General features: G+C 39.0%; 1 protein-coding gene across 1 annotated transcript in view; it reads left to right on the plus strand.

Moving 5' to 3' along the window:
- The window catches only part of LOC126353992 (dynein axonemal assembly factor 11), a 214485-nt gene that overhangs the window by 183908 nt on the left and 3508 nt on the right, over positions 1 to 27069 (plus strand). The window contains exon 7 of the mRNA XM_050003297.1: positions 12723 to 12888. Coding sequence (XP_049859254.1) covers positions 12723 to 12888 — 166 coding nt within the window. The remainder of the gene's footprint in view (positions 1 to 12722; positions 12889 to 27069) is intronic.

Below are 27069 nucleotides of genomic sequence, written 5' to 3' on the forward strand. Positions count from 1 at the left end.
TGACAGACTAAAGGCCGAAATACTAAATGTCTTTTTCCAAAGCTGTTTCACAGAGGAAGACTCCACTGTAGTTTCTTCTCTATATTGTTGTACAGATGACAAAATGGTAGATATCGAAATAGATGACAGAGGGATAGAGAAACAATTAAAATCGCTCAAAAGAGGAAAGGCCGCTGGACCTGATGGGATACCAGTTCAATTTTACACAGAGTATGCGAAGGAACTTGCCCCCCTTCTTGCAGCGGTGTTCTGTAGGTCTCTAAAAGAGTGTAGTGTTCCAAAAGATTGGAAAAGGGCACAGGTCATCCCTGTTTTCAAGAAGGGACATCAAACAGATGTGCAGAACTATAGACCTATATCTCTAACGTCGATCAGTTGTAGAATTTTGGAACACGTATTATGTTCGAGTATAATGACTTTTCTGGAGACCAGAAATCTACTCTGTAGGAATCAGCATGGGTTTCGAAAAAAACGGTCGTGTGAAACCCAGCTCGCACTATTCGTCGATGAGATTCAGAGGGCCATAGACGGGTTCACAGGTAGATGCCATGTTTCTTGACTTCCGCAAGGCGTTCGATACAGTTCCCCACAGTCGTTTAATGAACAAAGTAAGAGGATATGGACTATCAGACCATTTGTGTGATTGAATTGAAGTGTCCCTAGATAACAGAACGCAGCATGTTATTCTCAGTGGAGAGAAGTCTTCCGAAGTAAGAGTGATTTCAGTTGTGCCGCAGGGGAGTGTCATAGGATCGTTGCTATTCACAATATACATAAATGACCTTGTGGATGACATGGGAAGTTCACTGAGGCTTTTTGCAGATGATGCTGTGGTGTATCGAGAGGTTGTAATAATGGAAAATTGTACTGAAATGCAAGAGGATCTGCAGCGAATTGACGCATGGTGCAGGGAATGGCAATTGAATCCCAATGTAGACAAATGTAATGTGCTGTGAATACATAGAAAGATAGATCCCATATCATTTAGCTACAAAATAGCAGGTCAGCAACTGGAAGCAGTTAATTCCATAAATTATCTGGGAGTATGCATTAGGAGTGATTTAAAATGGAATGATCATATAAAGTTGATCGTTGGTAAAGCAGATGCCAGACTGAGATGCATTGGAAGAATCCTAAGGAAATGCAATCCGAAAACAAAGGAAGTAGGTTACAGTACGCTTGTTCGCCCACTGCTTGAATACTGCTCAGCAGTGTGGGATCCGTACCAGATAGGGAATGATAGAAGAGATAGAGAAGATCCAATGGAGAGCGGCACCCTTCGTTACGGGATCATTTAGTAATCGCGAAAGCGTTACGGAGATGATAGATAAACTCCATTGGAAGATTCTGCAGGAGAGATGCTCAGTAGCTCGGTATGGGCTTTTGTTAAAGTTTTGAGAACATACCTTCACCAAAGAGTCAAGCAGTATATTGCTCCCTCCTATGCATATCTCGCAAAGAGACCATGAGGATAAAATCAGAGAGATTAGAGCCCACACAGAAGCATACCAACAATCCTTCTTTCCATGAACAATACGAGACTGGAATAGAAGCGATAACCGATAGAGGTACTCAGGGTTCCCTCCGCCACACACCGTCAGGTTACTTGTGGAGTATGGATGTAGATGTAGATGTAGATGTAGACAGGGCATGTCTCCACCAGTTTTATCAGGCTTTTGTGCTGCGTTCGTGCCTGGATTACGTGTGCACGGTGTATGGATCAGTGAGGCCCTCTCATTTGCAGATCCTTGATGCTGTCCACCATGTGGGGATTTGACTATCAGACTAGTTCCCAGACTAGTTCCATACTCAGCCTCTGTGCTGAGGCGTGAGAACCACCACTTACCAGCCGGTGCCAGCTCCTGTTGGTGCACCAGACTTGTAAGTTTCTTGCAGCTCCAACCTCACCAGCTCTCCATATTGTTGCTCGTCTGCCTCTGGAGCGCCTTTTTTCCAACCGTCCACAAGCCACAATGCCGTTAATGATCCATGTGCAACGTGTGCGGGAGTCCCTCTGTGTGGAGCTTGTACAGCTAGTTATTAGAGGATCCATTGTAGGTATGTTATGGAAATAAGTCCAGTGCACACTCACCATGTCTGGGAGGCCTCATACAAGATGTGGAGATGGCCTTAAGGAAGAGGGTAAGGAGTCATTCCAATCCTGGGAGCGGAAAGACTTACCGTAGGGGGAAAAAAGGACAGGTGTACACTCGCACACACACACACATATCCATCCGTACATAACACAGACACAAGCAGACATTTGTAAAGGCCATATATATATATATATATATATATATATATATATATATATTAAAAATAAAGATTCCAAGACTTACCAAGCGGGAAAGCGCCGGCAGACAGGCACATGAACAAAACACACAAACACACACACAGAATTACAAGCTTTCGCAACTGGCAGTTGCTTCGTCAGGAAGGAAGGAAGGAGAGGGAAAAATGAAAGGGTGTGGGTTTTAAGGGAGAGGGTAAGGAGTCATCCCAATCCCGGGAGCGGAAAGACTTCCCTTAGGGGAAAAAAAGGACAGGTGTACACTCGCACACACACACACACCCATATCCATCCGCACATACACAGACACAAGACAAGATGTCTGCTTGTGTCTGTGTATGTGCGGATGGATATGGGTGTGTGTGTGTGTGCGAGTGTACACCTGTCCTTTTTTTCCCCTAAGGGAAGTCTTTCCGCTCCCGGGATTGGGATGACTCCTTACCCTCTCCCTTAAAACCCACACCCTTTCATTTTTCCCTCTCCTTCCTTCCTTCCTGAAGAAGCAACTGCCAGTTGCGAAAGCTTGTAATTCTGTGTGTGTGTTTGTGTGTTTTGTTCATGTGCCTGTCTGCCGGCGCTTTCCCGCTTGGTAAGTCTTGGAATCTTTATTTTTAATATATTTTTCCCATGTGGAAGTTTCTTTCTGTTTTATTTATATATATATATATATATATATATTAACAGGTAAAGGTGAATTAAAAGGAATTGTTGGATGTTTTTACTGGCCACTGATTCTGCCTAGCCAGTTTTGGAGTTATTCAAAGAAATTCTGTGCTCAATCATTTAGAAAGAGACAGTTCATGTGACTATAGTTGGAGGAGACATTAACCTACCTTGCATAGACTGGGATTTCTATTGATTCACAGGAGTTATGACAGGCAGTTTTGTGAAGTGCTTGTGAACATATTTTCTGAAAACTGCCTTGAACAGATAGACAATCCACAAGCAATGGAATTATGTTAGACCATGTAACTACAAACAGGCATGACCTTATTGGCAGTGTCAGTATGGACACAGGTCTTAGTAATCATCATGTCATCACAGTGGTGATGGTTACCAAAGTTAATAAATCATCAAGAATGCTAAACGAGTATTTGTGCTAGAAAGAGCAGATACGCAGCTATTAGCAGTCCATTAGACAATGTATAAACATCATTTAGTTACAGTATGATGGAACTAGAGGAATTTTGGAGGAAGTTTAAATGGATTGTAAATTGTGCTCTGGAGGAGTATGTTCCAAGGAAGTGGACTAAAGACAGGAAAGACCCACTGTGGTTTAATGACAAAATTCGGAAAATGCTGTGGAAGCAGAGACTTTTGCTCCCTCAGTTCAAAAGAGAATGTGCAAATCATGATAGGCAAAAGTTAGTAGAGATTAATGTGTCTGTGAAACGACTGATGAAGCATATAATAACTAGCACAGTCTTACTAAAGGAAAACATCTTGCTGAGAACCTGAGAAAATTTTGGTCCTATGTAAAATTGCTGAGTAGGTCAATGGCCTTTGTCCAGTCAATCACTGACCAGTCTGATGTGGTGATAGAACATAGCAAAAGGCCAGATGAAGTTTAACCATTGTTTGGATGACGTTGTAATAGGCATCCATCACCTAGAGAAACAAATGAAAGAGTTGAAGACAAATAAGTTGCCAGTCCAGATGGAATTCCAATTCAGTTTTACAGAGTACTCTATGGCATTGTTGCCTTACTTGGCTTGCATTTATTGTGAAACTCTCACCTAGCACAGAGTCCCAAGAAACTCCTGTATATGAGAGGTGTAACAGAACGGACATGTAAAATTACGGACAAATATCCTTAACAGCGGTTTGCTGCAGAATCCTTGAACATATTCCTGTTTCGAATATAATAAATTTTGTAGGGACCAAAAAGCTTATGTCCATGAATTTGCACAGTTTTAGAAAGTAGAGCTCTTGAGAAAATCAGCTTGTCCTTTTGTCACCTGATATCCTATGAGCCATGGATGAAGGACAACAGGCATTCCATATTCTTGGATGTCTGTAAGAGTTTGGCACAGTGCCCCGTTGTGGACTGTTCATGAAGATATGAGCGTACAGAGTAGGTTTCCAGATATGCGAGTAGCTCAAAGATTTCTTAACTAATAAAACACAGTATATTGTCGTCTGTGATGAGTGTTCATCAGAGAGAAGAGTATCATCAGGTATGCAGCAGGGAAATGTGATAGTACCACTATTACTCTCTACAAACATAAATGATGTGTTGGATAGGGCGAGCAGCAATCTGCAGCTGTTTACTGATGATGCTGTGGTAAATGAGTAGATGTTGTCATTGAGTGACTGTAGAAGGGTACAGTATGACTTAAGATACTGCCATAAAATCCTCTAAACAAACATTTCTGTCCATATTATCCACCAGAAACAAGGGTCCACCAGGTTAAGGAAAACACCTGATTATCACACATTGGTTTGATGCAGCTCTCCATGCTACTCTATCCTGTGCAAGCTTCTTCATCTCTCAGTACTTGCTGCAACCTACATCCATCTGAATCAGCTTAGTTTATTCATCTCTTGGTCTCCCTCTACGATTTTTACCCTCGACGCTGCCCTCCAATACTAAATTGGTGATCCCTTGATGCCTCAGAACATGTCCTACCAACTGATCCCTTCTTCTAGTCAAGTTGTGCCACAAACTCCTCTTCTCCCCAATTCTGTTCAATACCACCTCGTTAGTTACGTGATCTCCCCATCTAATCTTCGGCATTCTTCTGTAGCACCACATTTCGAAAGCTTCTATTCTCTTCTTGTCTAAACTAGTTATCGTCCATGTTTCGCTTCCATACATGGCTATACTCCATACAAAGACTCTCAGAAACGACTTCCTGAGACTTAAATCAATACTCGATGTTAACAAATTTCTCTTTATCAGAAACGCTTTACTTGCCATAGCCAGTCTACATTTTATTTTCTCTCTACTTCGACCATTATCAGTTATTTTGCTCCCCAAATAGCAAAACTCCTTTACTACTTTACGTGTCTCATTTCCTAATGTAATTCCCTCAGCATAGCCCGACTTAATTCGACTACATTCCATTATCCTCGTTTTGCTATTGTTGATGTTCATCTTATACCCTCCTTTCAAGACACTGTACATTCTGTTCAGCTGCTCTTCCAAGTCCTTTGCTGTCTCTGACAGAATTACAATGTCATCAGCGAACCTCAAAGTTTTTATTTCTTCTCCATAGATTTTAATACCTACTCCGAATTTTTCTTTTGTTTCCTTTACTGCTTGCTCAATATAGAGATTGAATAACTTCGGGGATAGGCTACAATCCTGTCTCACTCCCTTCCCAGCCACTGCTTCCCTTTCATGCCTCTCGACTCTTATAACTGCCATTTACTTTCTGTACAAATTGTAAATAGCCTTTTGCTCCCTGTATTTTACCCCTGCCCCACTTATAGAATTTGAAAGAGAAGTATTCCAGTCAACATTGTCAAAAGCATTCTCTAAGTCTGCAAATGCTACAAACATAGGTTTGTCTTTCCTTAATCTTTTTTCTAAGGTAAGTCGCAAGGTCAGTATTGCCTCATGTGTTCCAACATTTCTATGAAATCCAAACTGATCTTCCCCGAGGTCAGCTTCTACCATTTTTTTCCATTCATCTGTAAAGAATTCGGTAATTTTCACATCTGTCAATACCTGCTTTCTTTGGGATTGGAATTATTATATTCTTCTTGGCGTCTGAGGGTATTTCTCCTGTCTCATACATCTTTCTCACCAGATGGTAGAGTTTTGTCAGGACTGGCTCTCCCAAGGCCTTCAGATGTTCTAATGGAATGTTGTCTCCTTCTGGGTCCTTGTTTTGACTCTGGCCTCTGTCAAACTCTTCACGCAGTATCGTATCTCCCATTTCATCTTCATCTACATCCTCTTCCATTTCCATAATATTGTCCTCAAGTACATCGCCCTTGTATAGACCCTCTATATACTCCTTCCACCTTTCTGCTTTCCCTTCTTTACTTAGAACTGAGTTTTCATCTGAGTTCTTGATATTCATACAAGCGGCTCTCTTTTCTCCAAAGGTTTCTTTAATTTTCCTGTAGGCAGTATCTATCTTACCCCTAGTGAGATAAGCCTCTACATCCTTACATTTGTCCTCCATCCACCCCTGCTTAGCCATTTTGCACTTCCTGTCAATCTAATTTTTGAGATTGTTGTATTCCATTTTGCCTGTTTCATTTACTGCATTTTTATATTTTCTCCTTTTATCACATATATTGTGAGCAATCATTTCCATCAAAGCTTCTTTGTGGACTTTCAAATCCAAGAAGAGTAAAGAGTATCATGAGGAGACGTTCGCTGATATGTTTAGAAGTGGTTTCAAGATGTTCTTCCATGGCTTCAGGAAAATGCAGTTCTTATTCTTGATAATGTGCCATACCATTCTCATTGAAAAGAAAAAGTTCTAATGCAAATTCCAGTAAGCAAGATATATCAGAATGGTTCAAATTGACAAATATTGCTTTTGGAAACTATATGTTGCAGAAAGAACTATGAGAAATTGATTTTAAGAAAGAAAGAGTAGTACTCAATGACTCCACAGTAGCCAAACAACATGTCATTTCATTTCATTGTTGAATCATTGCTGAAGTTACAACTTGTTATGGATTCAAACAATGGAAATATGGACCTAGAGCAGTGCACCATTGGACAAATCAACCAGTCTATGTGTCATTGAACTAAGTTCAACAAGGACAAACGCATTCTGAAGTCACTTAGCGAGCTCTTTGCGGAGGATTAGTATTTGATGATCGAGTTGCAATCATGCTGCAGTTCATTCCAAAAGAAGAATCATGTGTTTAACAAAGGTGTGAATCCTTTTGATGTTGCAACAGCCGACTTTTTGAAGCAACTTGATGTTAAGCCTGGACAGAAGCTTTGCCTTACTTGTAGAGTTGACATCAATGCAAAAGAGGCCAAGCTATTGTCATTATAAGTCTGATAAAGATGATGCTACAGTTGCTTCAGACAGCTTGAACTCCAGCTTGACGCAATTGGTGTGTCACCACTAAAATTTCAGCATGTTTCAAACCGGGATTCTAGTGGATACACAAAACAAAAGATAAAGCACGTTAAAATGGTTGTGGTAACTAAAATTTCTGAAATTGGCAGGCTTAAAGCAGATGATGTCATAAAACCACAACCAGGTCCAAAATTTAAAACAATTTCTCCTCGTACAAAGTGCTCATTACTGAACTGAAAGCTAAGCTGGAGATGTCTTCAGCTTCTGAGAAAATTCAGATTTTAACTCTGGCCCCTAGCAGTTGGAGCAATAAAAAAACAATGGAAGTATTCATCATGTCTGAGTGAATGGTGAAAACTGCCAAAAAGCTGAAGGAAGAGAAAGGCATATTAGCAAAACTAGATCCAAAGTGAGGAAAGGCTTTGCAAGAAGATATTAAGAAAAGTGTAGCAAAATTCTATGACAGTGATGAAGTCAGTCAAATCTGCCTTGAAAAAAAGAACTTTGTTGCCATAAAGACACCAAGTGACACAAAAGTTCATATGCAGAAACGTCTGCTAAGTTTGTTAGACAAAATAGTTTGCAATATGGATTCAAATGATTGCATGCTCCGACAATGTGACCAATGTCCTGGATTAGAAGTCTTGGAAAGATTTGTAGAAGCTCTATTTGAAGGGAACGACATTGATGAAGCAATTGAATACAAGGAATGGATCCACACTGACCGAGATACCCTGGAGACAAAGCAGTCAATGATTGAAGAATTTGAGAAGTTATCCAAAACATTGTGACCAAAATTGTGAATTTCTCGAATCTCTCACCCCATTGTTACATAGCAAAGCATCAAAGCAACTATCTAAAAGAAACCAAAGAAAACCTAGAAGGTGGAAAGCTGGTTGTTCTGATGGATTTTGCAGAAAATTATTCATTTATTGTGCAGGACGCTGTGCAAGGCTTCCATTGGGAAAATAGGCCACATTACATACCTTTGTTATTTATTACAAGGCTTTGACGGGAAAGATTGCTTAGCTTCTGAATCATCAGTGATTGCTTGCGACATGATATAGTTGCAGTTCATGTTTTCTGCTCCAAGGTGATTGATCACCAACCCACTTCGCAGTGCTGAAGCATATCAGCTTTTCAGTGATGGATCAGCTGCCCAATACAAAAATTCCAAGAATTTCATGAGTCTATGTCAGCACTACAATGACTGTAGTATCAGTGCAGAATGGAACTTCTTTGCCACAAGCCATGGAAAGTCTCCATGTGATGGTATTGGGGGCACAACAAAGTGATTAGCAGCAAGAGCAAGTCTCCAACAGTCAACTTCAGATCAAATTCTAACACCAAGTGATCTATTCAGATTTTGTGACAAACAAGTTCACGGAATCAAATTCCTTTTTATCACAAATGAAGAAATTTATGCTGCAAGACCTCTGCAAGAAAGGAGATTTGAAAATGGTTGCATGGTTGCAAGGACCAGAGAAAACCACTGCTTCAGACCAATCAATGAAAAATGGTTAGAAATTAGCAGACTTTCCAATGACACAGTGTCATTTACTGCAAGTGTTGATCAATCAACATACTTCTTGAGTGTTACCATTGACAGCATCCAATCTAGGGCAATAGACAGCCTGCATTTATGTCAACAAATGATGGATTGGAAACATCTGTGACATATCATTGGAAGGAGATACCTTAGTCAGTTTCATGCGTCCAAATGGTCCAACTAATTCATTCCACTGGCCCCTAAGGAAGGACACCTGCTGGATTCCAGAACAGGAGATAATTGGCGTTCGGCATTTTGCCAGCTCCTAGTTCCAATTCCATTGGTCGGAGATACACTTACCCATCAGAGGTGCTGAAGAGCATTGAAGAGAATTTTAGAGCCATGAAAATGGTTTCATGAACTCCAGCAACAAATTTATGTTGCTTGGTTCATTTTGTGAACTTATTGCTTTGTCATGTTCACAACTATGTTGTTTATTTGCTCATTTTTGCGTGGAATTCATTAAATCTATTCTGTCAAGCATGTGGTATGCGGAAAAGCTAAGGTATCTTTGAAGCTAGATTAAAAACCTTATATGGAAAATTACCATTCTAGTTGTTAATGTTCCTTGCTGCAAAAAATTAGCTCTTTCCAATGGTATCAGGTAAAAGAAGATCAGAGATGGTAGTCATATTAAAAACTGGCCATGAAAAATTCTGTAAATTTTCAATTTTCAATTTGACACTTGAGACAAGGGTCAATAAAATCAGAACTATATACTCATAAAATCTAATACTGGTGTAGTGTAGTGGGCACCTGGTTGTTGGCTAGCAGCTCATAAATCAAGGTCATAGCTGCTTTTCCCTTATAGTAAAATATGCTTGAAGTATGGCTTAAATTTTTTGCAATAAATTTTATGAGGCACTTCCAGACCAAGTAGCATAAGGGATAGTAATTTCTGAGCACTTTGAGTGCTATAGCTGCATTCAGCACTAAAAGTTGTACTAGTATAAAAAATTCATGGTGATAGATGTCACAACAGACACACAAAGATGTGTCAAAGTTGGTCAAATTTTTCACCCTGTGCACTCTCTCTTCAAAGTGCAAACTACTTTAATCCCAGCAGTTTCCCACCCAACTCCTTTCCTTAAATCAAAACCAAATTCTTCACAAAACAAAAGATTTGTTATGTTACATGCAGATAACTTTTTGACTAAAAACTGTTTTCCCACTATTCAGACAACTTTCACTTGCCAACAATTTTATCATCTATAAAATTTCTAGACAGTACATTCTCCTTACCCATAATTATTGGACTCAAAATGCATACAGCTCACTGTGTTGTTGTTAGAAAAGCTTCTTCTGTTTTCTTGAAAAGTCAATTGCTTCACATTTTTATCACCACCAAGAACAGACATGGATTGTTCTGCAAGTGTATTTCTGGTTCTTCTCACCATTATCTAAGGGCATATGCAACCACGGGCAAAGGAAATAAGCTGACACTATCCCCCACAAAAAACCTCAACTCAACTCCTTCCCAACCACAGGTGTAGCCCGAACTGTTTGTCATTAAGTCATAAAACTACTACTCCATTCATGTTTAATCTTCTTGCAACTGAAAACTTTCTGGTGGCATTGAACATTCCCCTTTTCTCTAGTTGTCAGTCAATTTCAAAAACTTCTAAAACTATAAATATGAAAAGTATTTGCAAGTAACTGGACATTACCAGCCAAACAGCATAATAATATATGCAAATCTCATAGAGCCCACACTTTCTCTGTTAAGTACTGGGTAGTTATAACTGAAGTGCAGCTACTTACAGAGGTCCAGTGTGGGCTGTTATTATCATATGACAGTGAAACTTGGTAGATATTCTAACACGTTAACATGGAGCCAGATTCCGCTAGGAAAAAATTAGTTCCAGTTTTGCTGTAGTGCTGTGAATGCAAGGTCGACATACAGAAATGTTTCCATATGTAATTATGACTGGGATGCAAAGGATTTAGAATGGGCTGTGAGCAGGAAAGATCAAACAAGATTTTGACTTTATTTACCACCACTTTTGCAATTTGTTCAATATGAGCACCAAAATGTCAATGAAATGCAGTAAAAGTGCCATTTGTGCCTGCTGGCCAAAATTAGAACTAATTTTTGCAGTGTAAATTGGTTCAACATTAACGCATTAACATTGTTTCACTGCCATACCATAATTACAGCCCACACTGGACCTCCATGAGTAGATACACTGTAATTATAACCACCCAGTACACTACAGGTAATATATACCTATTATAAAGTTGTAGCATTGATATGTTTGATGATTAATAAATACAATTTGTCCTATACTGTTGTATGAAACTGTAGTTTGTTTTCTACACCCTCTCCACCTACCACAAAACTAATCTGAGAGCCATTCTCCACCTCCTCCTCCCCCCCTCCAACCAGATTGTGTGTAAGCTACTGCCATTAACACTGTGCTTTACTGCTTCTAATTTCCTGTGGAGTGAAACCACTAAATGTTTCTGTTTTTATGTTGTGATTTTTACCGGACATAATGTTGTTAGGGTTCTGAAAGCTAACAGACAACTAAAACTGGAACATGAGACAATGATGATGCTGGCATGTTATAAATACACTGCTGTTGCATCATACTGTTGTATATGGGGCGTTCAAATGAAAAGGTATGAAATGTCATAACACTCAAACCAGTTGACTTTGCGTATGCCACTTTGGGCTAATGTAGTGTGACATCTAAGAAATGGAAGCATGCGTCATTGCCTCCCCCTAAAAAATTCAACACTGTGCCCTCAGTTGGCCAGATGATGCTGACCATATTTTCAGTGTCGGAGGTCCAATAACCATCAAATTTCTTGAGCATGGAAAAACCATTAACAGTGACGTGTATTGTGAGACACTCCATAACCTAAGCAAGAGCATCAAGAGGAAACGGCATGGGCTGTTCACGGAGGGAGTGATTCTACTTCATGATAACAGGTGTCCACACGTCTCCACGGTCAACAAAGTGTAACAGCCATGTTCAAGTGGAAGATGCTTGAGCATCCACCCTGCAGCCCAGACATGTCACCCAGTGACTTCCATGTGTTTGGTCTGCTAATAAAACACCTCAAATGAAATGCTTCAACTCAGACAAACTAAAGAACACAATGGAGGACTGGCTCCTGTCAAAGCCACAGAAGTTCTGGGAACAGGGAATCCTTCAGCTTGTGAAACACTGGGACACTTTTTCTCAGGCCTCTGGTGATTACTTTTGGATAAAGACTTCAGTTGTACCCACAGTGTTGATTCGTACCTTTTCTTTTGAACCCCCCTCATAGAAAGAGAGTGGCTAGCAGCACTATTATGGCATCACAGAGAGTTTTCTCTGAAACCAGGTGTCAGTAAAGGTTTTTTATGTGCTGTTGAACTGGACTGAAAATGATAATGAACCTGTATTATCTATTAAACTGTCTGATCAACTCATGTAAAAGCTGAATTGCAAATTGTACTAACCCTTGGTTAACTGACAGGGTTTCACTAAAACCTATAAAATTTGTGGATAATTAGAAACTTCCAGTTCCAGTCTCAGTTATTCAAAAGACTGAATAATTTGCCCTTGAATACCTGGGAATCTGCTATGCTTTTAAAATTAAAGACAAAAAATGGTATGTTTATTGCTTTTCTTACTTTATATTCACATCTAGTTAATGTTACAGGGCACATGAATTCTCTCTCTAATTGCAGCAATTAAATTTAAAAATTACTGATGAAATTAGAAAGTCATGAGAAAACTTCCACTGCACATCCAGTATATTGATACCAAGATCCCACTTAATCTTCCCTAACATGAATGGCTCATTACAACTACTGTATTAATGTTTTCTTGAGACAACAATTGCTGTTTTTTTTACAGACATTATTAAGAAACAAATTTTGCTTTTATTTCAGACATTTGGACACAGCACTCATAGATGTTGATATTCAGCCACAGTACGTTACGGTGTTAATCAAAGGGAAAACATTGCAGCTAACGTTGCTTAATGAAGTAGAGATTAATAATTCAACAGCCAAGCGGTCACAAGCAACTGGTCATTTAATCATTACAATGCCTCAGGTATATTTAAATATTAGGCAATACACTTATGACCAGTAGCTACTAGTTTGCTACTTGCAGATTGCAGCAGTGTATCGTACAGGGTGATTCAGGAAAAATGTCACATAATCTGTGAGGTGATTCTACATGTGAAAGTAAACCAAAAAAATCCTGTAAACAGGTGCCTGATTTTCGATAATACAGAACAGGAGAGGGTTGAAAACTACACACATCCATTAATGAATATGAAGATGAGTATGAATATTACTTACCAAAATGCTGTGTACACACTGTGATGGATGGAATAATGGTGTGACAGATGATTGATCCATCCTAAAAGAGATGTAGGGGTTCTTCAACAGATGACAGCACCGTGATGTCACACTGAGGCAACAGCTGCAAGCGTACCCAGTGGGTTGGAACAGTGAGCAGCTGTGAGGCTATGCACTAGAATGTTGCTTAATTGAGCAAGTTCATTGTGTCTGAGAATACCAACATGCCACATATGTTCACCCATGGAGAATATGGAGGCGTTTTGTTAGTGTACAGGTACTGTAGTGGTAGTGCCAATGCAACTGTGACAGAATACCAGAAATGTTTCCCTGATTGACAAACCCCCTGTGCCCGGGTATTTCCCATGGTTTTTCAAACATTATGTGAATCCAGAACACTAGCCAGTGTACATGTAAATCAGAATGTGAGGCTGTCCAGTCAGCTGAGGAAAAGGAAGACATTATTGCAATGGTACAATGGAGTTCCACCACTAGTTCATAGTACATTACCTGTCAGCTTGGTACTCCACAAATGCGAATGTGGCATATGTTACATTCCACTGGCATGTAGCCAATCCACATGCTACATCTGCATCCAAATGAATCAGTAAGCAGACAACAATTTTATGTATGGTTGACTGTACACAGAGGTGTCATGCAATACATCATATTTACAGATGAGGCTACAAATACATGCAGTGGTATCATGAACTCCCTCAATTCTTATACATGGGCAATGAAGAACCCACATGACACAAGGGAAACAAGATTCCAAGCTAGGTCCTCAATGAATGTCTGGTGTGGTATGACCGGTGACATGGTGATAGGGCCTTTGTGCCTGCCAAATTGCATGAAAGCCACATCGTATGTACATATCCTGATAGAAGACCTACCTGCACTTTTGGAAGACATGACATGAGAGCAACGATGGTAAATTTATGTGCAAAATGATATATCATTGATTCACTGTGCTTCACTGTACCAGACAAGTATTCCAGTATCTGAATAACACAATTCCTCAATAGTGAATTGGTCATGGCAGACCCATTCACTGACCTGCCAGATCACCTGACCTAACCCTATTAGACTTCTGTTTATTGGGCTGGTTAAAGGGAGATGTGTACACTACGAAGATAGATACACATGGAGAACTTACTGCTCGCATCACTGATGCGGTAGCCTGCATTGAAGGCCGCTGAGATGATATTCAATGTGCAACACAACACACTCTCCAACACATCAAGTGCATTGAGATTGGTTGGGGGCTTTTTGAACACCTACACCTCTTGTTGAATAGATCAGTTATTTTGGTAAGTAATTTTCAAATTTGTCTTCATAATCATTCATGGATGTGTGTATGCTTCAAACCACTCCAGTTCCATAATGATCAAATATCAGGCACATGTTCATAGGACTATCTAACTATCTATATCCGAATCCCGCTCCAGCTACTGTCGGGTCTAGGTGCTGATGAGTCCTCTCCATTTGGCTCTGTCCTCCCACCACTTTTCTTCCTCCACTTGCTGCCAGGTCACACCTCTCCTTTCAACAGATATTCTCACTCCCATTTTCCACCATGTTCTTGGGTGCCCTCTAGGTCTTTTCCCATCCATCTTTAGTTCTTCCATAATTTTGGGGAGTCTCCGCCCATGCATCCTCTTAACATGCCCATACCATCTTAACCTCTTTCTTTCAATTTCTGCTCTCATACGTTCTTGTTTGAGGTCCTTTCTAATCTCTACATTCCTTACTCTGTACATTCTTGTTTTTCCCTTAACTGCTCTGAGAAATTTCATTTGCCCTGCTTGCAGTCTGCTCCAGTCCCTTTCTGTCATTGTCCATGTTTCTCCACCATAGGTGACAATAGGGATGTAATAATTCTTATACATAAGGAGTTTTGCTCTTTCTGAAACATCATTATTCCAAATCAGATGTTTTATTGTTTGGTAGAAATTGCCTCCCTTCTGTAACCTCCTATTAATTTCGTTAGTTATTCTTCCATCCCTAGATATTTCACTCCCTAATAAGTGAAACTTTCTACCACTTTGAGGGGTTGTCCATTCAAGATAATATTTCCATTGATTCCTTTCTCTCTTCCAAATACCATTACTTCACTCTTATCTTTATTTATTTTTAATCCATACCTTTTCATTATTTCCTTCCACACATCAAGCTGTAACTGTACATCTACCTCTTTACCACTCCATATTACCATACCATCTACAAAAATCATTTTTTTTCTTTTTCTTTTACTATATCTTCAACTGCCCTATTCATTCCCTCCATCACAGCATTAAAAAGCGCAGGAGATAGAATACTTCCTTGCTTAAGTCCTTGTCTTATTTTGAAGTATTCAGAGTTCCCCAATGGTGTTCTAATTCTACAATTGTGGCCTCTGTACATTGTCTTTATAACATCAATGTATCCATCTTCTATATCTATCTTCTTCAGTTCTTCCCAGAGTCTTTCCCTGTCAACTGAGTCATATGCCTTTTCTATGTCTATAAAAACCATTATCACCCTTTTTTTATACTCCCAACTTTTTTCCATCAGTTGACGGATAGAAAATATCAGGTCGATCGTGCTCCTTCCTTTCCTAAACCCATGCTGTTCTTCACTCAGCTCCTTTTCTATCTTTTCACTTATTCGATTTAGTAAAATACTTTCAAAAATCTTGGCTGTATGACTCATGAGGGTTATTCCTCTGTAGTTTTTACAAAGTCTTTTATTGCCTTTCTTGAAGATGGGAACAATTTCTCCTATTCTCCAGTCGTCAGGTATTTTACTATTTCTCCACACGCTTGATAGTACTATATACAGTCACTGCATTCCCACTGGACCTGCTGCTCTTATCATGTCCACTGGTACTTCATCAGGTCCCGGGGCTCTCCCCCCATTCATCTTCTTCACAGCTTTTTCCATTTCTTCCCATGTAATTTGTCCTAATTATGCTTCCCAACTTTCTCATTTTCTCCATTATTTGTTGTTTCCTCATGTACCTGCTCCTCAGTGTTTAACAGCTTCTTAAAATGTTCTTTCCAGAGATCTTTTATATCCCCTGGATCTTCCTCTGTTCCCATCTTTACTGGTACTTCAGAAGCCTTCCTTTTATTTTTCATCATTTTATAGAACATTTTCTTATTGCTCTTCACATCTTCTTCAAGTTTTTTTGTAAACTCTTCCCATGCCTTTTTCTTTGCTGTTTCCACTATTTCTTTTCCTCTATATGTCTTTTATGGTCTTCGTCATTTTTAGTAGTTTTCCACCATTTTCTCCATGCTCCATTTTTTCTTCTAACTGCTTGGATTGTGGTATCATCCCACCAACTTGTCTGTCTTATTTTTTCCTTTCCAGATGTTCTGCCACATACTTTTTGTGCTGCTTCGACTAAAGTGTCTTTGAATAAACTCCATTCTTTTCCTACATTGCAGAAAACTTCATTTGGAAATTTTTGTTTTATTAATTCTCTGTACTTCTCAGCACATTCACTCTCCTTCAATTTCCAATCCCGTATCCTCATCACTTTCTTCTGTTTTCTACTTTTCACACACTGATTCATTTTCCATTGTCTCACCAGTAATCTATGGTCTCCATCTGCACTCACACTTGGAATTACCTTCACATTTGTTACTGTCTCTCCCCATTCCCTATCTACTAGAATATAATCAATTACACTCTTCGTTCTTCCATCCCAACTGTATCTCGTGATAACATGACTTTCTCTCTTCATAAACCAGCTGTTTATATTTTCATTCCATTCCTCTGGCACAAATCCAGGAGTCTTTCCCCTTCTTCATTTCTGCCTCCATATCCAAAACATCCCAATACTTGCTCAAATCCCTTTCTGTCTTTGCCTACCTGTGCATTAAAATCTCCCATCACTATATTAGCACTCTCTATATGGTTTTCTAACACATTTTCAAAGTCCATCTTCTCTTCTTCGCTACATCCCACTTGAGGTGCATAAATCTGGATTACTTTTAGTGTTTCTTTTTGGAATCTCAGGTTTAAGATTATGATTCTGTCTGATATATATCTCACATTTTCAATACAACTTTGTACATTCTTATTCACTGTCACTGCCACACCATTTCTTCCAGACCTGTTATTCCCACTCCAGTACAGTTTTCCTCCTCCTCCTCTCAAATTCTTCTCACCTTTTCCCTTCCACTTTGTTTCGCTTAATCCCAATATATCTAACTTCCTCTTCATAAGACTATGGTGGTTTATTTTGACATGTAGAATCACCTCACAAATTATGTGCCTTTCCTCCTGAATCACACTTTATATACTACTTCTAGTGTATGTGTAGCTTATTTACACCAATAGTTCACTAATTTTTGCCAGTTTTCATTTTGAGAAGGCTTTCTCTCAAAATCAGTTTCGTATTGTGAATATTTTAAAATAAATTTGTGATTTAAGAGTTACCAGATTCACACCATTACATTGTTAACTACAGCCTTCAGTCCCAAATTCAGAGCATAGATATGTTTACAAAATGAGGGCGTCTCAGGTCTACATTTGGGAGTACAATCGTTCAAATCCCTAAGCAGTCATTCAGATTTAATTTTTCTGTAAATTTATGAAGGCAGATACCAGGATGGTTCCTCCAAATTGTTTATTATTACTTAATCTTTCAGAAAATTAACATTAAAATCTCTGAAGACTGTCATTTGCTTTCTCTTGTCTGCTGGTGGGATAATAATGACCGATGTATTTGTAAGAGTTTTGACAGTTTCTCAACAGGAATCTAATTACTGTAATAATTATAAATAACTTTTCCAATAGCAGCAACTTACAAACACAGGCATCAAACTGTTGATCTGAGTAGAAACTACTAGATTAATAGATTTTTTGCATTCATAACAATGCAGGGGTAAAATACAGGGAGCGAAAGGCTATTTACAATTTGTACTGAAAGCAGATGGCAGTTATAAGAGTCGAGGGACATAAAAAGAAGCAGTGGTTGGGAAGGGTGTGAGACAGGGTTGTAGCCTCTCCCCAATGCTATTCAATCTGTATATTGAGCAACAGTGAAGGAAACAAAATAAAAGTTCAGAGTGGGTATTAAAATCCATGGAGAAGAAATAAAAACTTTGAGGTTCGCCAATGACATTGTAATTCTGTCAGGGACAGCAAAGGACTTAGAAGAGCAGTTGAACGGAATGGACAATGTCTTGAAAGGAGGATATAAGATGAACATCAACAAAAGCAAAACGAGGATAATGGACAAAACGAGGATAATGGACAAAACGAGGATAATGGAATGTAGTCAAATTAAGTCAGGTGATGCTGAGGGACTTAGATTAGGAAATGAGACACTTAAAGTAGTAAACGAGTTTTGCTATTTGGGGAGCAAAATAACTGATGATGGTTGAAGTAGAGAGGATATAAAATGTAGACTGGCAATGGCAAGGAAAGCGTTTCTGATAAAGAGAAATTTGTTAACATCGAGTATTGATTTAAGTGTCAGGAAGTCGTTTCTGAAAGTCTTTGTATGGAGTATAGGCATGTATGGAAGCGAAACATAGACGATAACTAGTTTAGACAAGAAGAGAATAGAAGCTTTCGAAATGTGGTGCTACAGAAGAATGCTGAAAATTAGATGGGTAGATCACATAACTAACGAGGTGGTATTGAACAGAATTGGGGAGAAGAGGAGTTTGTGGCACAACTTGACTAGAAGGAGGGATCGGTTGGTAGGACATGTTCTGAGGCATCAAGGGATCACCAATTTAGTATTGGAGGGCAGCGTGGAGGGTAAAAATCATGGAGGGAGACCAAGAGATGAATACACTAAGCAGATTTAGAAGGATGTAGGCTGCAGTAGGTACTGGGAGATGAAGCAGCTTGCACAGGATAGAGTAGCGTGGAGAGCTGCATCAAACCAGTGTCAGGACTGAAGACCACAACAACAACAACAACAACAACAACAACAACAACAACAACAACAACAACATTTTCCCTATGTTCAAGATATGGGTTCCTGTATTTAGATGTCACTCAGACATAATACATTAACTTCCTTTTTCATTTCAGATCATTTAGATAGACAAGAATTTGTTCACTTTGTTTTTTAGTACTTTACATACTGATGCATAATGGTGCGGTTATTCAAAACAGGTTTCTTTTGTGTGTAACATTTTGTTCATCTGGACCTTTTAAAGCATACAGCTCAACAGTAAACATGTTGGGAAATCAAACCCTGAAGATATTATCTAGAAAAGCTACTGACCAATTGAATGTGCCCCCTATAGATAAGTTAAGACAAATTTATTTGCTTACAAATATGGCTATTGTTAAGGTGGTGCACACAACATTTTTACACCACACTATTACACTATATCCGTAGTATACAATAATTTACTATAAAACTATATTTTCCTTTTTTCTATTGTCCACAATCCAATAATTCATATTGTCCATAATTTTGCCACCATTATATTGGGTATTTAAATCTAGTCACTTTTTCTGGGAATAGACTGAGGATATCTACTGGTAAATTGTTTCACTCCTTTCTCTTCTACCAGCATACGAGTATTTATCTGCCTTATTGTTCCATGATATCACACTTATTTAGTACTGAGAGCCTTTCCTTCCCTTATGCACTCCGCCAATGTGTTCATGAAGTGTGCTCACTTGTATGTATGAATGGTGTGTGTTTCTCTTTTGCTGATGAAGGCTATGGGCAAAAGCATTATGTAAATGTCTTTTAATTGTTGCTGTCTGCAACTTAACTTGTCTTCTTTACAGTGAGTAGCTATCTATCTTTTCCTATACTGTTGATATTCCTATCAGTGACTAGTCTTTGATCCATGTCTTGCATTCTCAATCACATGTTGTTGTTTTGTTCTTTAGTCCAAAGACCAGTTTGGTGTAGCTCTCCACATTACTCTATCATGTGTGAGCCTCTATTCTCCAAATAATTGCATATTTTTGAATCTCCTTAATATATTCACATCTTGGTTTCCCTCTACAGTTTTTACCTCCCACACTTCCTTCCATTACCAAACTGGACATTGCTTGACACCTGAAGACGTGGCACATCAACAAGTTCCTTCTTTTAGTTAAGTTGCGCCATAAATTTCTTTTATCTGTAATTTGATTCCTACTTCCTTATTTGTTATTTAATCTACCCATTCCAATATTACTATTATTTTCTATCATTTCCCATTGCTTGAACATGTAATCAACTCAAAAATGAAATCCTATCTTTGGTACATGTGAATGGACCAATTAAATGGAGAGAAAAGCTACAAACATTCTATTAGCGACATTTATAAACAGTTCGGAAGAGAATACAAAATTAGAATGCAGTTATCCTAGCGGATCTGCACCACACATTTCCATTAACAGTAGTAGCCAGGGATATTAAATGAGAAGTCAGTAATTTGTGTAATACTCACTTTGACAGCCATTATTTTACTTATATTAATCTCAATATACAAAATAATGGTCTCTCATGTGCTCATATCAACAGTTTACATTGTTTTGTGCTAAAAGGTGAAGGACAAGTGAAAACTAATTTTCCTTTGTTTTTGAAGTTAAAGCTAACCATTAAAATTACAACAGGTTCAAATTAACTATGTTACATCTCTAGCATTGTACACCTACACTACTAGACCACACACAATATTTATCCTCTTTCATAAAACAATATTTATATTGAGTCACTCAACCACATCGTCTTAAGTTTTCTTCTATAGGGCCACATTTCAGAAGCTTCCATTCTCTTCTTGTTTGAACTGCTTATTCATCCACATTTCATTTACATACAAGGCCACACTCCCAACAAATATCTTCAGAAAAGACTTCTGTAAATTTAAACTCATATATAATGTTAACAAATTTCTTTTTTTCTCAGAAATATTTTTTTCTGTTGACAGTCTGCATTTTGTATCTGCTACTATCAGTTATCTTGCTGCAAAAATAGCAAAACTCATCTACTACCTTTATCACCTCATTTCATAACTTCATACCCTCATCATCACCTGATTTAATCGAAATACATTCCATTAACCTTGTCTTACTTTTGTTGACACTCAACTTATGATCTCCTTTCAAGACAGTATCCATTCTGGAAAGTTCTTTGCCATCTCTGACAGAATTACAATGTCATTGGCAAACCACCAAGTTATTTCTTTTCCCTGAAATTTAATTCCCTTTCCAAATTACCTATTTCTCTGTCCCCGCTCCCACTCCTTCCTCAGTGTATGGATTGAATAATATTGGGGATAGGCTACAACCCTGCCTCACTCTGTCCTCAACCATGGTTTCTGTTTCACGTCCTAACTCTCGTAACTGCAGTGTGGGTTCTGTACAGGTTGTAAATAACCTTTTGTTTTCTGTATTTTAACCCTTCTACCCTCAAAATTTCAAAGACTGTAGTCCATTGAACATTGTCAAAATCTTCGTCTAAATTTACATATGCTATAGATGTAGGTTTGCCTTTCTTCAGCCTACATTGTGCAACAAATTGTAGGGTCAGTATTGCCTCACATTTTCTTACAATTCTCTGAAAACCAAACTGATTTTCCCAAATGACAGCTTCTACCAGTTTCCCATTCTTCTGTAATTAATTTGTGTCAATATTTCGTGAACATGATGTATTAAACTGATGTCTCAGTAGTATTTACACCTGTTAGCACCTGCCTCCTTTGGAGCTGGAATTATTACATTTTCCTTAAGTCAGAGTATTTTGTATACTTCATATATCCTCCACAGTAAGTGGAATAAATATGTCATGACTTGTTAGCCCAAGAATCTCAATAATTTTGAGGTAATGTCGTCTACTTCAGGGACCTTGTTTCCACATAGGTATTTCAGTGCTTAGTCAAATTCTTGCAGTATCCTATCTCCCAATTCATTTGCACTTACTTCATCTTCTCTTTCCGTAGTTTGACCTCAAGTTTGTTTCTTTTGCACAGATCCTCAGTATACTTGTAACATGTTTCCCTTCTTTGCTTAGTACTGGTTTGACGTCTGAGCTCTTGATATTCATACAGCTGCTTCCCTTTTCTCCAAAGGTCTCTAATATTCCTAAGAGGCAGTATCTATCTTTCCCCTAGCTATAAATGAGTCTACAGCCATTCCTGCTTCATAATTTTGCACTTTCTGTCAGTCTCATTTCTTAGGTGTCTATATTCCTGTTTCTTTGCTTCGTTTTTATATCTTCTCCTTTTGTTGATTAAATGAAATATCTCCTATGTTATTCATGGATTTCTACTAAGCCCTGGCATTTTTACCTTTGTGGACCTCCTGCTGCCTTCACTGTTTCATCTCCAAAGCTACCTATTTGTCTTCTGTTGTATTCCTTTCCTGTTTCAGTCCAATATTGCCTATTGCTCCCTCGAAACTCAACTGTCTCTGATTCCTTTAGTTTATCCGGGTTCCATCTCCCTAATTTTTTTTCTGTTTCTTCAGTTTTAATCTGCAGTTTATAGCCAATAAATTAAGGTCTGAAATAACATCTGTTCCTGGAAATGTCTTACACTTTAAAATCTGGTTTCAAAATGTCTGTCTTAGCATTATGTAAGCTATTTGAAACCTTCTGGTGCCTCCAGTCTCTTCCACATATACAACCTTCTTTCATGAATTTCACACCAACTGTTAGCAATAATAAAATAATGCTCTGTGCAAACTTCTGCCATGCAAGTACCGGACTGCATTCATTTCTTTCCCACATATCATGCCCTCCTACTATTTTCCCTTCTCTTCCTTTTCCTACTACCAAATTCCAGTCAAAGCCATTGAAATTAAATTTTTATCTCCTCTAATCGTGTCAATAATTCAGTTATTCTCATCATATACTCTTTCAATCTCTTCACCAGCTGCAGAACTAATTCACACATGAATTTGTACTACTGTGGTGGATTTTGGCTTTATATCCTTGTAAGCTATGATAATGCCTTCTCTGTACTGTTCATAGTATATTGCTTGCATTCCTATTTTCTTGTTCATTTTAGACTTACTCCTGCATTACATATAGAGACGTTGAGTCGCAGATAGGCGCATCGAAACAACTGCTACACATTTACGCCTCACATGACTACTGTTTCGGCTGCTGGAGAAGAAACCTGGCATGTTGAGGGTAATGAGCAGGCTGGGGAAGGGAGGGGGAGGGTAGCAGGGTAGGGTTTGGGTAAGTTGTAGTGCTGCTTGTAAGAGCATGTAGGAGGGATGTGGAGAGGAACAGGGTAGTTTTGCTAGGTGCAGTCAGGAGGTTTCGGGGAATGGAGGGGGTGGAACAGAAGTAGAGAGAGAGGAAAAGAAAGACCAGTGGTTGCATTGATGGAACAGAAGGCTATGTAGTGCTGGAGAGTGAGCAGGCAAGGGAATAGGTAGGTGACAGACCAGTACTAGCAAAGGTTGAGGCCAAAGGCATTATGGAAACATAGGATATATTGCAAGGGATGTTCACACCTGTGCAATTCAGGAAAATTTGGTGTTGGTAGGAAGGATCCAGATGGCACCTGATGTGAAGTAGTCATTGAAGTGAAGCACATTGATTTGGGTAGAATGTTCAGCAGCTAGGTGGTCTATCTGTCCCTCGGTCATAATTTGTCGGTGACCACTCATGTGGACAGGAAGCTTGTTAGTCGTCATGCCCATGTAGAAAGTAGTACAGTGATTTCAGTTTTAGTTTGTAGATCACATTACTGCTTTTACAAGTAGCCCTGCTTCTGAAGAGATGGGTGATGTTTGTGACTGGATTGAAGTAGGTGGTGATGGTTTGAGGATGTAAAGGACAGATACTGTATTGAGGTCTATTTCAGGGATATTAGCCATGAGGCAAGGTGTTGTGAGCACGGTAGAGTAGGGATGGACAAGGATACTGCTTAGGTATGGAATGTGGTGGAATACCACTGTGGGAAGGATTGGGAGAAAACTGAGTAGGATGTTCCACATTTCAGGACATGATAAGAAGCAGCTGAAATCCTCACAGAAAATGGGAATAAGTTGCTCCAATCCTGGTGGTGCTGAGTCATGAGAGGAGTGCTCATTCATGGACAGCTTGTGGGTATGTGGAAGGAGGTAGGTGACTGGAAAGACAAGGCTTAGGACATCTGTTTCTGTAAAATGTTCGGAGGGTGCAAGTCTCCATGCAGTTCTTGGAAAACTTGGAGAGGAACTCCTTGTCACTACTGATGCGATGACCACAAGTGACAAGGCTGTATAGTAGGAACTTCTTGGAACAGATCATTTGGCAGCTGTCAAAGTGAGGTATTGTTGCTGGTTTGTAGGTTTGATATGGTCAGAGGTACCAATGTAGCCATCTTGAGATGGATATCAGCATTGAGGAAGGTGGCTTATTGGGTTGGGGAGGACCTGCTGAAGCGAATAGGGGAGAAGGTGTTGTGGTTTTGGAGGAATGTGGGTAGGGTGTTCTCATCCTCGGTCCAGATCAGAAAGATGCCAATGAATCTGAATAAAATCCTTCCTAAGCACCCTGTATCTCTAACCCCTCACCTGATTGACATTCATTGATGACATCTTTGTGATCTGGACCGAAGATGACACTCTGTCCACATTCCTCCAGAACCTCAACACCTTCTCCCCCATTCACTTCAGCTGATCCTCCACAAACCAACAAGCCAACTTCCTCAATGCTGACCTCCATCTCAAGAATGGCTTCATCAGTACCTCCAACACCCTTATCCATCTCTATTCCACCACTGCTCTTAACCCCTTGCCTCATGGCTTATATACCTGCAACAGACTGAGATTCAAGACCTGCCTTATACATCCTGCTACCACCTCCATCACTGCCACCACCTACTCCATTATGGTTAAATGCATCTCCTATCCCATCAGAGGCAGGGCTACTTGTGAAAGCAGTAATGTGATCTACAAACTAAGGTGCAAGCATTGTGCTGCATTCTGCATGGACATGACACGTAACAAGCTGTTGTTTCAACAAACACAGACTGGCCACAATCTATGCTACTACCTGTCTTTCTTCCCTGCTCCTATTACAGTAGTACACAGCCTTCATTCCACCAATGCACTCAGTAGTTTTTTCCCCTTTGGCTTCATCTTAATGCTGCTGTTAGGCTTGGGGGCTAGAGAAGGCACTGATGATGGAGGGCATGGCTCACATTGCAGTGGTGCCAGGAAGATCAGGTTTCACTAGGCATGGCCTGCACCTCAATGGGTACTTGAAGGATAGGTTGGCAAAGCTTATTGGTGACAACGTAGTGAGATCACTCATGGGAAAATTCCTGTAGCAGATGGTGTTAGAATTGCACCTTTATTTAGATTGAAGTCAGCTGGTAGGTATACCTGCTTAGAGGAATTCTCTCTAACAAACGAACCACAGTCACAGAAGGTTAGGTATCCAAGTAATGAGGGAATTAGCATATTTCATCAAAATGCAAGAGGTATTACAGACAAAGTTATGAGCTACTTGTAGAAGTTAAATCTGACATTATTGGTATATCTGAGCAGCACTTAAATAATGTGACAATTCAGAGGCTTCCTTCACGAGGAAACATTAGCTGGCTATTTTTCAAGGAGTTCTTTGCAAAGTGGGGATGTGGTCATGTACATAAAAAACAGTATTCCTTTTGAGTCCATAGATGTATCAAACCACTGCACTGAACAGGTATTTGAATGTTGTGCAGGAGCAGTTGAATTTAGTGAAACTTAACTTCTAATTGTTGTTATTTGTAGGTCCCCTAAGTCAGACTTCGGAGCATTCCTGCTCAAGCTAGAGAGGGTTCATGGTTCACTTTGTAGGAATTACCAAAAATTACTTGTATGTGTTGACTTCAATATTAATTTCATACGTGATTGTGCAAGAAAAAGGATGTTGAAAGAACTCTTAAAATTCATATGATCTCATCCAGACTATTTTTTCCAAGCAGGGTGCAGGGGAATAGAAGCACAACCATAGACAATATTTTTATTCATTCTTCATTAATGGATGGGTGTTCTAATAGTAAACGGATGAATGTCCTTTCAGACCATGATGCATAAATTTTAACACTAAAAGGTTTTTGTACTCAAACAAATATATATAATTACAAACTAAGCAGAAAAACTAATTGAACGGCAATAGAGATTGTTTTAAACCCAGTCAAGGAACAAGAGTGGCAGGATGTTTATAGTGCTGATAACATAGATGACAAATATAATGCTTTCTTTAACACATTTCTCATGCTCATTGAAAGTTTATTTCCATTGGAACACTCAAAACAGTGTACTAGCAGTAAATGGCTGCCTGGGTGGCTGACTAATGTTATAAGGATATCATGTAGAACAAAGTGGGAATTATATCAAAATCTTAGAAGTAGTCACAATCAAGCTACAGTAGCCCATTACAAACAGTATTGTAAGGTGCTTAAAAATATTAGGACGTCCAAGGGTATGTGGCATGCAAATAGAATAGCTAATTCACACGATAAAATTAAAGGCATATGGTCAGTTGTGGAGAAAGTGTCAACAGCACAATATCGAGGACATAAAGTCGGTATGAAGTAAAAAATGTTTCTGATACTGCCAAGTCAGATATACGTACAGTATAACAGTCACTTTCTGAACATAGCTGGTGAATTAAATAAAAACTTATTTTCTACAGGGACTCATACAAGTTCTTGGAAAATGCCTTTCCAAGACTGATATCTGAAATACTCCTCTGTGTTACTGACAAGGGGGAGACTGAGTCATAATTAAATTACTGAAGACTTAAGACTCTCCTGGCTGTGATGAGTGTCTAGGGGAATAATGAAGTACAGCATTAAACAAGTCAGCCCTGTACTTAGCCATATTTATAATTTTTCCTTTAGGAATAGTCAGTTTCCTAAACAATTGAAGTACTCAGTAGTAAAGCCACTTTATAAAAAGGAAGAAAGGGATAATGTAGACAATTTTAGATCTATTTCTGTGCCATCAGTGTTTGCTAAACTTATTGAAAAGGTTGGTTGGTTGT

The sequence above is a fragment of the Schistocerca gregaria genome, chromosome 3, assembly GCF_023897955.1.
Source record: "Schistocerca gregaria isolate iqSchGreg1 chromosome 3, iqSchGreg1.2, whole genome shotgun sequence".
Lineage (NCBI taxonomy): Eukaryota > Metazoa > Arthropoda > Insecta > Orthoptera > Acrididae > Schistocerca > Schistocerca gregaria.